The sequence below is a fragment of the Ovis canadensis genome, chromosome 20 (genome assembly GCF_042477335.2).
Source record: "Ovis canadensis isolate MfBH-ARS-UI-01 breed Bighorn chromosome 20, ARS-UI_OviCan_v2, whole genome shotgun sequence".
Lineage (NCBI taxonomy): Eukaryota > Metazoa > Chordata > Mammalia > Artiodactyla > Bovidae > Ovis > Ovis canadensis.
The window spans coordinates 41645450-41659495 of NC_091264.1; the positions used below are offsets into that span (position 1 = coordinate 41645450).

Sequence of the window (14046 nt, forward strand, 5' to 3'; positions counted from 1 at the left end):
ACTGCAAATAGATGGGAAAACAATGGAAACAGTGAGAGACTTTATTTTTGGGTGCTCCAAAATCACTGCAGATAGTGACTGCAGTCACGAAATTAAAAGACGCTTACTCCTTGGAAGAAAAGTTATGACCAACCTAGACAGCATATTAAAAAGCAGAGACATTACTTTGCCAACAAAGGTCCATCCAGTCAAAGCTAAGGTTTTTCTGATAGTCATATATGGATGCGAGTTGGACTATAAAGAAAGCTGAGTGCCAAAGAATTGATAATTTTGAACTATGGTGTTGGAGAAGACTCTTGAGAGTCCCTTGGTCTGCAGGGAGATCCAACCAATACATCCTAATGGAAATCAGTCCTGAATATTCATTGGAAGGACTGATGTTGAAGCTGAAACTTCAATACTTTGGCCACCTGATGTGAAGAGCTGATTCATTTGAAAAGACCCTGATGCTGGGAAAGACTGAAGGCAGGAGGAGAAGGGGACAACAGAGGATGAGATGGTTGGATGGCAGTGCCGACTCGATGGACATGAGTTTGAGTAAGCTCCGGGAGTTGGTGATGGACAGGGAAGCCTGGCGTACTTCAGTCCATGGGATTGCAAAGAGTCAGACACGACTGAGTGACTGAACTGAACTGAAAGAAGGTGTATGGTCAGGCCACTCAAGATGGCTGTTCTTAGACTTTCCCTGGTGGTACAGTGGATAGGAATCCACCTGCCAATGCAGGGGACACAGGTTTGATCACTGATGGGGGAAGATTCCACATGCCATTGAGCAAATAAAGTCAGTATACCCCAACTACTGAAGACTCTGCACATTAGGCTCATGCTCCACCCCAAGAGGAGCCACTGCTATGAGAAGCCCTGCTGTGAAGAGTAGCCCCCACTCACTGCAACTAGAGAAAGCCCACATGCAGCAATGAAGACCCAATACAACCATAAACAAAAAAATAATTGGTGGTGGGGGGGGGGGGGTGGATGGCTGTTCTGTTGCTCTGTGTACATCCCCTGCCTGACCAGTGCCTGCTTCGCTTACACCCTATGCACATGATTTATCTTCCTACATACTTGCCCTGGCCCTACCTGTTGGTCCTACCTTGGTCTTAAAGTGCGGCAGGCCCTCTGCTAGTTTCCCTGGTAACTAATGAGCCAAACTGCTGTCACTTCCTCCTATAACAGGTAATCTCCCCTTTCCCCTCCACCCCCAGGAGCAAAGCCTGCCACCAAGTCCTGCCAGCCCACCAGCTGTGCACGGTGGGGTGTCACTCCAGGATCTTGCTTGAGACACACAAGCTCCTCTATTCCATTGATGTCTCTATTGCTGACACTGGGCTCTTTCTTCAGTCTTAAAACTGGGCAAGTGCAGGCCTGATAGACCTGGGGGTTCAGCCCAGCAGAAGGTCAAGTACAACCAACAGTTAAATGATGGACCTGGAAGAGGGTGAAGGGTCACAGAAGAGACTGTGGTTGTAGAAGAAAAGAAACCCAAAGAAAACGGTGTCACAGAAACCAGGGGGAAGCAGTGTATCAAACAAGCACGGCCAAATGTGTCACAGAAAGTGTTAGTGAGATGAGGGCTGAAAATCAGGACGCCTTCAGTGAACTTTTCTCAAGAAACAACAGCATTCCCACGGCTCGTTCGAGTGTAGATTTGCAATGTTTGGTGTCGTTTCAGAAGCTCCGAAGAGCTCTGGTATCATGATCCTTTATGCCTCAGCACAAAAAAGAATTCAGCAAGAGACAAGGTGATAGATAAGAAGTAGTTTATTAGAACAGGGCGTCTGTGAGGCTTACAAGTGGTGGGCAAGACGTGCTGTGACTTCCTGGGCTACAATTTTATAATCAAAGGAAAAATGGGCAGGTGGAAAGATCTTCTTTGTCTTTCTTGAGTAGATGTCATATTTTCATCATTAGTTCCTCCTCCAGGTTGAGCGGGGGAGTTTTCTTGTTGCTGTGTGATCAAGCTAGGTCTACAAATTAGTGTTTTTTATGTGTGCAGAGAGCATGTCCTAGAGATCATCAACTTAGTAAGCTCACTGGGCAGGATGTGGGTTTTACGCCACCATTGCTTTATTGTTTGAGGGCATGTCTTATGCTACTGTTGCATGGTTTTGTTACTAAGCAAGCCTGCTTGGTTTTGTGGTTAAGCAAACCTGCCTTCTTCAGTAATCATAAACTTACAGGGGTCTCCCATATTTTTTTCTACTTACAATCCCTTAGTGGGATTAACTATTTAATCACCCACTGTGTCCCTTTACGCTATTGCTATCAGATTTATACAAACGTTTCAGAAAATACTTAAACATCAGTTGGGAGTTGAGCATGTGCCACACCCATCACCCAGCAATTCCACTCTTGGGAATATACTGAGGCTTGCTCCTCAAAGTGTGGTCCACAGACCAGCAGCATTGGCATCACCAGAAGCTTGTAGAAATGTAAAATTCCAGGCCATCCAGAACTGCTGACTCAGAATCCACATCTGAAATGATTCTTATGCATAACAAAGTTTGAGAAACACTCAAAACTTTGGCTCATGTTAAAAAGTTTTGCGAGTGTGTACCTCTTGTACATTTTCCTGCTGTTATCTACAATTTTCCTCAAGTTTTTAAATAGTTGTGAAAGGGTGAAATTTCCAGCATGTTGTAAACACTGACCTTAAAAAAAAAAAATTTCACTTTTGATGATACTATGATTCATTTAAAAGTACATGAACACACCCTTCTTTAACAATCAGAAATTTCACATCTGAGACTTCCCTGGCAGTCCAGTGGTTAGGACTCTGAGCTTTCACTGCTGAGGGACCAGGTTCAATGCCCGGTTGGGAGCTAAGATCCTGCAAGCCTCATAGCCAAAAAAAAAATTTTCATATCATTCCATTTCTTCTGAATTCATATTTCTGTTTCTACTTCCCCAAATAAGATCCTAATATGTTTTATGCTTGAAAATCTTCTATTCTCTGCAATAAAAATAAGTATATAACTTAAAACTGACTTTAAAAAATTTTAAGGCTCTGAGTGTTAAACTTTCTTCTGGATTAAGCACTTATGATCATCATTAACAATCAATTTGTCAAAAGAATATGAATATATTATAAATTTCACTACATAATGATGAAGCATAAAAACACTATTGGAAGCCCAATTCTAAATAAGACAGGCCATTTCTCAATCAGTTCATGTATTTATGGATAAATATTATTTATTGCTAGAATTAACAATAAAAATTCTTTAAAAATTAAGCTGTGTGAATTTCACCTCAATAGCATAAAGGATAGGAAAAGAATAAGCAATCAGCTACTACTGCTACTACTACTACTGCTATTGCTTCAGCCATGTCCGACTCTGTGTGGCCCCACAAACGGCAGCCCACCAGGCTCCCCCGCCCCTGGGATTCTCCAGGCAAGAACACTGGAGTGGGTTGCCATTTCCTTCTCCAATGCATGAAAGTGAAACGTGAAAGTGAAGTCGCTCAGTTGTGCCTAACTCTTAGTGACCCCATGGACTGCAGCCTACCAGGCTCCTCCGTCCATGGGATTTTCCAAGCAAGAGTACTGAAGTGGGGTGCCATTGCCTTCTCCGAAGCAATCAGCTGGCACTCGATAAATCTTCCTTCAATTTTGTTGAAAGGAAAGAAAAAGGACCTCACTTGTAAAACGATGTCACTAGGTCACTCACCTCAGTGAGATTTTGAAACTGCTGCTTTGGTGCCTGGCGGTTTTTACCCTTCTGGATTCCCTCTTGGGCCTTCTTTCTGTGGTAAGGAAGAACTGGGCAAGGGGTGGCGAAAGGGGCCCTCATAGGCCCACCAGTGTCCCAACTCAAATGGAAGTGTTGGATCTGAGGACAGTCCTGTACATCTCTCCAGGTCCACCTAAGCCCTGGACAGTCCTCTCACATCACAGAGATACATAGGCCCTCTTTTGAAGACTGTAGCCCTGGAGAAACTTATCGGAGAAGAGTAAGAGAACTCACAGCAGCGTTGTGGTGATAAGCACCAGTGTAAACAAAGCAAATGTCCACTGACAGGACAAGGGATTTATAAACAGTGGTGTCATCATGCAACAGCAAGTAAGCTAATGAATGACAGCTGCACGGTCAATGGAATCATAATGCTCAGTAAGAAAGCCAGCCTCAGAAAAACAGAACATGATTCCTATGATTCTATCCCTTTGGAGATCAAACAGGCAAAACCAAAGAGGGTGCATGTGTAGGAATGCCTACAAAATGCATAGAGAGTGGAACTATGAAGATAAACAAAGGAAGTGAACTAAGGAATTCAGCGTGGCGTCCATTCTCCCAAGAGGGAGAGGGATGCAGTCATTGTGAAGCATGTGGACATCTGAAATCCCGGAACTTTACTTCTTGTGTGTGTGTGTTAGGATTTTTTTTTTAATTTTGCATTGTAGTGTAGTTAATTTACAGGCTTTCCTGGTGGCTCAGATGGTAAAGAATCTGCCTGCAATGCAAGAAACCTAGGTCAGGAAGATCCCCTGAAGAAGGAAATGGCTACCCACTCCAGTATCGTTGCCTGGGAAATCCCATGAACAGAGGAGACTGGCGGGCTATATAATCCATGGGGTCGAAAAGAGTCGGACACAACTGAACAACTGACACACACGCACACATAGTTGATTTACAATGTTGTGTTAGTTTCAGATGTACAGCACCGTGATTCAGTTCTACAGGAATTGATTTCTTAACCTTTGATCAGGTACCCAGGGGTTCTGTTGCATTCATCTTTAACTATACATATCCAACATATACATACTCCTATCACTGGGTTGGTTGGTAGGGAATTCCAGAAGTTTGCTAGTCCCTTTGTGTGTGTATGTGTGCACACTCAGTTGTGTCTGACTCCTTGTAACCCCATGGACTGTAGCCCATAAGGCTCCTCTGTCCATGGGATTTCCCAGGCAAGAATACTGGAGTGGACTGCCATTTCCTTCTCCACAGGATTTTCCCGACCCAGAGATGGAACTCCTGTCTCTTGTGTCTCCTGCATGGGCAGGCAGATTTTTTTTACCAGCAGATCCATGAGGGAAGCCCCATACATACTTCTATGTGTATAATATATTCACAATAAATGTTTTTAGGAGAAAGGATGAATGTGAAGAGAGAGTGAAGAGGCTGAGTGAGGAACTCAGAATGCTGGCTATGCTGAAAAGAGGAGAAGCTGGAGAGGGTCCAGGTTGAAGAAGCTTAGTTAAGAGACAGGGCTGATTGCTGAGAAGGGGATCTGGAGTTAGGGTGGGGGACTCAGGAGAGTGGACAGGACTGGAAAGGAGCTGGGGGTTAGGGAGAGGTGGGAGAGGCTCTTCCAGTACCTAAAGGGGCACCCAGTGCCCAGCTAAAGGGAGCCTGCAGAGAAGAGCTGAGGGATGGACTGTGAGTGGTACTTTGGCTGGACAGGGAAGAAAGGGAGGGGGAAGGGCCTGACAGAAAAGGGAAGACCAGGTGGCTAGAGGTCCCCCTAGGGAAGCAGGACAGGTATACTTGCTGCCCTCCAAAAGGGAGCAATCTGAGGGCTACTCAGAGAATGGTTTGCTGGCATTTTAAATCGCAGAGAGGATGTAGTTCCAAGTGCTGATAATCACCAGAGAATGATTCTGGGAAGAACATGGATGAGATAAGAGTCAAGATAAAAGTTGTTGGAAGGAGGTCAAGAAGCTTTAAAAAACCTGTAATATAGGCTGTGGAAGGGAAGGGGTCAGGGTGGAGGTGGAAGGGAGAACTTTGACAATGTACCCTTTTACACTTTTTTGAATTTTGAGCCCTACAAAGAACTCTATGAAAACATAAACCAAAATAAATTTTAATTGGAGTGTGTACTGGGTCATTTGCATGAACACTGGCAGGCCTGGAAGTCAGTTTCTCATGGCAACAAGCAGCACTCTTGAGGCTGGGAGGAAAGGGTGTTTGCCATGAAGTGGAACAGTTCTGCTCCTGGGGTTGACAAGGAGCTAGGAGAATCCACCACCATCTCCCCAGACCTCATGCTGAGCAAGGCAGGGGAGGTGACTTGGAGGAGGGGAAAGGTCATGGGCTGCAGGAAGAACTAAATTCCCTGTAAAGCAGGAAGGGGAGGGAAGAGTTTATCAGGAGGTTGTTATGAGAGGGTTCCAAAGAGCTGGAAGGAACGGGTTATTGGAGAAAAGGCCAGCAAAAGTCGAGGAGTACATTTTAGGAGATGGATGGGAGTTTAGGAAAGGTGGCTTTACAAATAGAGGGGACTGGTGTGAGCCTTTTGTTTTTATAGAGTTTCTTTTCTCAAGCTGTGAGCCCGTGTTGTCATTGCCTGAACAGGCTGCCCTTTTCACCAGGATTCCTACAGTGAGGGCAGCGCTGAGTGTGGGGCAAAGGAGAGAGGGGGGAGAAGCTGGAGATTTTGTTGTAAGACAGGGAAGTCTTATCAGCTGATGGATTAAAAACCCAGGCGGACTTCTTTCCTCCTTTCTCTTGGTTGCTCAAGAGATAGTTATTTCGGTCTGGGCGAAGCACAATTGCAAAAGTAAACCCACTGCCAAAAATACTTTGAATGCCACAGGGAAATGTCTCAGCTTTCCTACTGCTTACACATTTCCTACCGGGCCACTGCTTACCTCTATCAGTAACCAAGAGTGCTGCCCTAAGCCCTGAGCTCGACAGTCCTTGACCACTTCTCCCAAACATACACACAAACACATACACACAAAGACACATACCCCTTTTCAGACTGAACTTTCGCGGACTGATGGGGCTGGAAAGTGACCTCCGAAGACAATCTCTCCATTTCACTGACGAGAATACTGAATCTTCTGGAGCTTTGAAGACTTCAAAACTGGACCAGAACCTAGACTTTCTGTCTCCCAGTTTTTTTTCTGAATCCTTATTCAGATTTTACTTCTCTGTGGCAATAAAAATCCTCATTTTGGGCTTCCCTGATGGTTCAGGGGTAAAGCATCTGCCTGCCAATGCAGGAGTCACAGGTTGGATCCCTAGTCGAGGAAGATACCACGTGCCACAGAGCAACTAAGCCCTTGAGCCACAACTATCGAGCTTGTGCTCTAGAGCCCGGGAGCCACAACTACCGAAGCCAAGTGTCCTAGAACGCATGCTCCACAACAAGGGACGCCACTGCAATGAGAAGCCCTCATACCGCAACTAGAGTAGTCCCTGCTCATCGCAACTAGAGAAAAACCCAGGCAGAAAGAGGATCCAGTACAGCCAAAAATAAATAAATATTTTTTTAATTTTAAAAAAATCCTGAATTTATGTGTTTATGTTCTTGACACCATGCCAAGATGGTACTGCCACCCAAGGACAGGAGGGTCTCTCATTTTACAGTGGCAGAAGTTGGGGGCCAAGACATCCTTACATGGGGGTATGTGACAAAAACAGCCTGACAGCATCTCCCCACCAGAATGTACAGAAGACAAGCTTGTGCACTGCTTGTTTCCATATAAAACTATAACTGGGTGTGCTGGGTACTTAAGGATTCCCCAGCTCTTAACTCTACCTGCTACCTAGGACTATCTATATTAAACTCCAAACTGAGATTCGGCCCTCTGTCCCATTCATACTCCCAGAAAGGAGAAGTAGCAAGAAGGAGACAAGGTACAAGACTTTACAAACTTAAATTCTTACCTTGACAACTTTTAAAATTTCTGCTCTCACTGGAGTGTAAACAACTCATATTTATTATTACTATTATGATTTTAATGTTTGACTGTGCTGTATCTTTGTTGCTGTGTGGGCTTTCCTCCAGTTGCAGGGAGCAGGGGCCTTCTCTCCAATTGTGATAAGCAGGCTTCTCATTGCAGTGGTTTCTCTTGTTGCGGAGCACGGGTTCTAGAGCACTCAGGGTTCAGTAATTGTGGCTCCCCAGCTCCAGAGCACAGGCTCAATAGTTGTGGCACACAGGCTTAGTTGCTCCATGGCACGTGTGATCTTCCCAGACCAGGGAACGAACCCCTGTTGCCTGCATTGGCAGGCAAATTCTTTAACCACTTAGCCACCAGAAGCCTGTAAGCAACTTTTGGGAAATTTGGTAATGAGGAAAAGAAGAGATAAGATAGGAAAACAGAATTTTTAAAGTCCTTTCGAAGATTTCAGTCTGTCCTCCAATTAGGCAAAGGAGAAGGGAGGTCTCATTGATTCAGCACATACTGTGTCAGGCTCACTTGAACTTCACATTAGCCCTGTGAGGAATCAGGGCCTCCAATTTAAAGATAAAGATACTGTGATTCAGAGAGGGAACTTGCCCAAAGGCCCTCTTTTCATAAACAATTCTAAAGGAGATCAGCCCTGGGATTTCTTCGGAAGGAATGATGCTAAAGCTGAAACTCCAGTACTTTGGCCACCTCATGTGAAGAGTTGACTCATTGGAAAAGACTCTGATGCTGGGAGGGATTGGGGGCAGGAGGAGAAGGGGACAACAGAGGATGAGATGGCTGGATGGCATCACTGACTCAATGGACGTGAGTCTGAGTGAACTCCGGGAGTTGATGATGGACAGGGAGGTCTGGCGTGCTGCAATTCATGGGGTCGCAAAGAGTCGGACACGACTGAGCGACTGAACTGAACTGAACTGAACTAGAATACGGCTTTGAGCCTAGGAGTGTCTGAAAATCTCACACAAACACCAACAGAATCCATGTGGCCTAACAACACATATTTCTACAGAGGGCATTTTAGAATAGAGAGAACTGGCTGAAGGCGGTTCAGGGGTACTCTGCCTGAAACGCAGGAGACCTGGGTTCCATCCCTGGTTGGGAAGGACCCCCTGGAGGAGGGTATGGCAACCCACTCCAGTATTTTTGCCTAGGGAATCCCATGGACAGAGGAAACTGGCAGGCTGCAGTCCACAGGGTCGCAGTCAGACATGACTGAAGCAACTAAGTAAGCATCAGCAGGGTGAAGGCAAAAAAGTCAGAGAATTTAAAAGAGAAAGGCAAAGAGTAGAGGCATCATCTGAACACTTCCCAACCAAAAGGGCATCCCTTAAGTTCAGTTTAAGTCAGAAACAAACTTTTTATGGGTGGATGCCGGCTGAACTGAAGAGGAATGACTTCAACAGTCAGCCATTTATTGTATGACTTTTATTTGCAAAACATAACCCAGGACATGATTCATGCAATCAAGAAGTTGGCAATCTAATGGGGAAACCATTAGACTGAACACAGATATTGAACATTCCACCAAAACTGATGTGTAAGGATAATGCTCTAGTCTCCTGAAGGATGTAATAAACAAATCCAGGCGGCAACAGAGGCTTCTTCACCTGGACTTGGTTGGGTGGAGAAATGAGTACAGGTATATGAGAAGCGCAAGGAAGAAGGCGGGAAGGGAGCCAGCCTTCAAGGCGCTCATAAACGCGGGTGTTGAAGCACAGAGAGGGCAGTTTGGGAGGAACAGAGAAAGAGAAGGCAAAGGGGCAGAACTAAGGGAGGACTTTGTTTAGGGCAATGGAGTTCTGACCTTGTCAGTCTAGTGGAGGAGCAGGGGTAGGATGGACGCTTGTCCTACTAAACTACATCTTCACATAATTAGAAGAATTTGTACTAGGTCTATTATATTGCAGGGGGTGAAATGGGCAAGGTCGTCGACCTTACGAGGGCGTTTGCCTTGGCAAGAAGTTAGGATCGATTCTGAGAATGCAGGGAAGGGAAGGATGGTTGTGATTTCGTAAGATTTTGAGACAGAGGAGAGGAAGTGGAGGATTGTCTGGCCTTGCATAAAGTTAAAATATCTTTTAGGCCGGGAGTGCTGAGGTGTTTACCAGCTTCAGAAAAGTTGCAAAAATCTGAAAGCGTGGCTGGAGGAAGTATGAACAGAATCAACACGGGATGCAGGCGTAGGCAACCAACAACCATCATCTCGGTAGCCGCGGGCGGTCTGGTACCCCAGGAGAGGCCGTGGCTGCAACTCTGGCTCCGCCTCGCGCAGCTGGGTCAGAGAAGTACTGCCCGCGTGAGCAGGTGGCAGCGCCGCCCGCGGGGAGCCAGGCAGTGGGGGAGAGCAGAGGGCGGGGAACGCGCGTTGGGGGGCGAGGAGCAAGCTGCGCGGCCGGCTGCTGGGAGTGGGGAGGGCGGGCCCCAGCGAGCGGGCCTCCGCGCGGCATTTGGCACGCACGCGCAGACGGGCCACGGGGCCCGGAGGCACAGAGGAGGGGGAGCCAGAAAGAGGGGGGTGCGGAACGTATTTCCGCTCTGGCGGACAAATAATACCGGCCAAAGGAGAGGCCAGGCTGTCCGGCCCTTTAACCGTGTGGGGGGAGCTGGTGAAGAAAGGGGGGTCGGGAAAGGGGGAATCCTGCTCCTTTAATTCCCTCCCCTCTTCCTCCTCCCCGAGTTCTCGACGACGCCGCCGCGCGCGGGGCCTGGAACACACTGCACGAGCCGCCCCCGCCCCTCCCCCCTTACGCCCACGCGGAGCCGGCCCCGCGCGCGCGCCCCGTGCACCCCCGCGCCTGCGCGCTGCCCAGGCCCTGCCCGCGTGTGGGGGCGCAGTCGGCCCCGGGGGGGGTGGGGGAAATAGGGGGGGAAAAAACAGCGCGCGGAACCCAGCCAGGTGAGCGGCGCGTGCACTCAGGGTCGTGGGGCGGGGGTGGGGGGGCGTGCCAAGGAGTTCTGAACGTGGGGGGGGCGTGCACGGTGCGTGCAGGCAGGGGGGAGGACGTGAAAAGCGCATGCAAACGTGCAAGGGGGCGGCGGAGGAATGGGGCAGCGGGTAAAAGGGGCGGGGTGAGAAGAGGCTGCAACCCGGGCCACTCCAGAACCCCAGGCCTCTGCTCCCGCTTCTGCCGACCTTCCCCTGTGGGCGCGGGCTCGCCCCATCATCGCGGGCGGTAGGGCTGGGGGTGTGGACGCCGCTGCCCCGCCCCCGGGAACCACGCCTCCCTTCTCCCGAAGGGACAGCGCCTCCCCGGGGGCTGGGGAAACTGAGGAAGAGGCTTGAAGACTGGGTATCTGATGCTGGGGGGCCCTGCCAAGAATGGAAGTGCAAGGCCTGGAGCTTTGGCTTAGCAAAGCCAGAGACCTTTGTCTCTGACCGGTTTCCTTCCCAACCAGGGTTGCCCACCCCCCGCCACAATGGCCTCTGGGGTGGAAGTCCTGCGCTTCCAGCTGCCTGGCCACGAGGCCGCTACGCTGAGGAACATGAACCAGCTCCGCGCAGAGGAGCGGTTCTGCGACGTGACCATTGTGGCCGACAGCCTCAAGTTCCGCGGCCACAAGGTCATCCTGGCCGCCTGCTCGCCGTTCCTGCGGGACCAGTTCCTGCTGAATCCCAGCTCTGAGCTGCAGGTCTCACTGATGCACAGTGCACGCATAGTGGCCGACCTGCTCCTCTCTTGCTATACGGGCGCCCTGGAATTCGCCGTCAGGGATATCGTTAACTACCTGACGGCCGCGTCCTACCTGCAGATGGAGCACGTGGTGGAGAAATGCCGGAACGCCCTCAGCCAGTTTATTGAGCCCAAAATAGGCCTTAAAGAGGATGGGGTCAGCGATGCCAGCCTTGTGAGCAGTGTCAGTGCCACCAAATCCCTGCTCCCTCCTGCCAGGACCCCAAAGCCAGCCCCCAAACCCCCACCCCCGCCCCCTCTCCCCCCTCCACTCCTGCGGCCTGTGAAGCTGGAGTTCCCTCTGGATGAGGACCTGGAGCTGAAGGCCGAGGAAGAGGATGAGGACGAGGACGAGGACGTGTCTGACATCTGCATCGTCAAGGTGGAATCAGCCCTGGAGGTGGCACACCGGCTCAAACCTCCCGGGGGCCTCGGAGGAGGTCTGGGCATTGGAGGCTCTGTGGGCAGCCACCTTGGGGAACTGGCCCAGAGCAGCGTGCCTCCCAGCACTGTGGCCCCACCGCAGGGTGTGGTGAAAGCCTGCTATAGCCTCTCTGAGGACGCGGAAGGGGAGGGCCTGCTCTTGATCCCTGGAGGCCGGGCCAGTGTGGGGGCCACCTCAGGCCTCGTGGAGGCAGCAGCGGTGGCTATGGCTGCCCGGGGGGCGGGGGGCAGCCTGGGGGCAGGGGGTGGCCGGGGACCCCTGCCCGGAGGCTTTTCCAGCGGAAATCCCCTAAAGAACATCAAGTGCACCAAGTGCCCGGAAGTGTTCCAGGGCGTGGAGAAGCTGGTCTTCCACATGCGGGCGCAGCACTTCATCTTCATGTGCCCGCGCTGCGGCAAGCAGTTCAACCACAGCAGCAACCTCAACCGCCACATGAACGTGCACCGCGGCGTCAAGTCGCACTCGTGTGGCATCTGCGGCAAGTGCTTCACGCAGAAGTCCACGCTGCACGATCACCTCAATCTCCACTCGGGAGCGAGGCCCTATCGCTGCTCCTACTGCGACGTGCGCTTCGCTCACAAGCCGGCCATTAGGCGGCACCTCAAGGAGCAGCACGGCAAGACCACAGCCGAGAACGTGCTGGAGGCTAGTGTGGCTGAGATCAATGTCCTCATCCGCTAGCGAGGCGGGCGCCGAGGCCCTGGGCGAAGTGGGGAGGGGCTCCCTAGTCCAGGAGAATAGGGGGGTGGGGGGTAGGGGGCAGGCGGTACGGTGGGAGCCTGAGCAGACACACAGCAAGGGGCCGAAGATTCCTTGGAGAGAAGACCCTGCCTCTTAAGAAGGAAAGGATGGAGAGAGGGAGAGTTCTTTGAGAAGGCCAAGGGAATAGGGGGTCCCAGAGAAAGAGTTTCTTCTCTTGGAGATGCATGGATATGTGGAGGGAGGGAAAGGGGCTTATGGAATGAGGCGGGGGGGAAAAGACTGGAAAATGTTTTATTCCTGGCTAAGGCTGCCCAGGAAGAGGTTCTGACATTTCTTGATGGGGGAGGGGGGGTGGGAAGTGGGAGGGCATCTGGCAGGAGGCAGCTTACCTGCTCCTGCTTGGAACAGATCCTTGGGAGAGGGAGTGGTAGGGGGAAAGGATGACTGAATTCTGGAGAAGGGAAGGGGAGACAGTTCTTGCATGCTGGGGAAATGGGATGGGTACAAGGCTCACCAAATTATAAGGAGAACAAAATAAGATGGCAGGTAAGAAAATATGGGGGTGAGCAGCCTGGGTGGATACTGGGAAGTGGGGTACAAAAGCAAGAACTACAAATAGTGGTGGGGGTGGGGGGGTAGGGCACTTAGATGAGAGTACACAAGAAGGGCTGTTGGGGGGAGGGAGAGTAGTAGAGACTTATACAGTATTTTTTAAGAAAAAACGTATTTTTTAGGATTTTTTCTGGAGTTTGGGGTTTTAGTTTTTCGGCTTTTGTTTTCCACAAAATAAAAAAAAAAAAACTTTTTTTTCTTTATACTGTCTGGCAACTGCGTGTAAATGACTATCCGACCTTAGGCCATCTCACCCTCTGATGTCATTTGCTAAGTACTCAGAGGTCACAACTCATGCAGGTCTCATGCCTAAAGGAGCCTTGACAGGGGAAGGGAAATGTGACAGGTGGGCTCCTCTAGCCAGAGACCCTCCCAGTTCTGCATCCTCAACTCTATCAGCTCACAGCACAAGTGTTCAGTGATTTTTTGGCAGAGGTGTTAACCTGCTCCAGTTGAGGAGTTGGGTATGACGGCTAGGGATGAGCTATAGTTGTGATCATTGTGCCCATTAAAATTGTAAGTAGAAGCCTCTGTTTGGGCGTTTAGTCTGGGGAAAGGGCTCATGTCCTGGAGAAAGCTAAAAACCACTGTTTGGATTCTGGTACGGAGAAGACTACAATTCCCAGAAAGCTCTGAAATGGTTCTTAACCAAAGAGAACTACAGTTCCCAGAAGGCCTTGAAATGGCCTCAAGTGCCCTATATCCTAACCATTTGCCTGTATCGAATATTGCAAGTACAGATATTTTCCAAACTTTGACCAGATGCAATACCTAAAGAGATGGTACCCTAAATACTGCTATCAAAGTTTTGTGTCTCGGTGTAATACCATTCGTACTTCCACTACTGGCTGGGCTATGACCCACGAAGTGCCTGGTATGCTTGTGAAGTTGGCGAAAAAAGGTTACTTACTAGAGTGTCTGCAGATAGTAATGACTCAGGCCTCTGAGGGCTTACCTGGATCCCTAGT

At 49.6% G+C, this 14046-nt stretch overlaps 1 protein-coding gene across 1 annotated transcript; it reads left to right on the plus strand.

The window, feature by feature from the left end:
• The first annotated feature begins 10136 nt into the window (after positions 1–10136).
• Positions 10137–13281, plus strand: ZBTB12 (zinc finger and BTB domain containing 12). The gene is made up of 2 exons (XM_069564349.1): positions 10137–10544; positions 11045–13281. Exon 2 carries the CDS (start codon positions 11066–11068, stop codon positions 12443–12445), a length of 1380 nt encoding a protein of 459 aa, XP_069420450.1. The 5' UTR covers positions 10137–10544; positions 11045–11065; the 3' UTR covers positions 12446–13281.
• Positions 13282–14046: the final 765 nt, after the last annotated feature.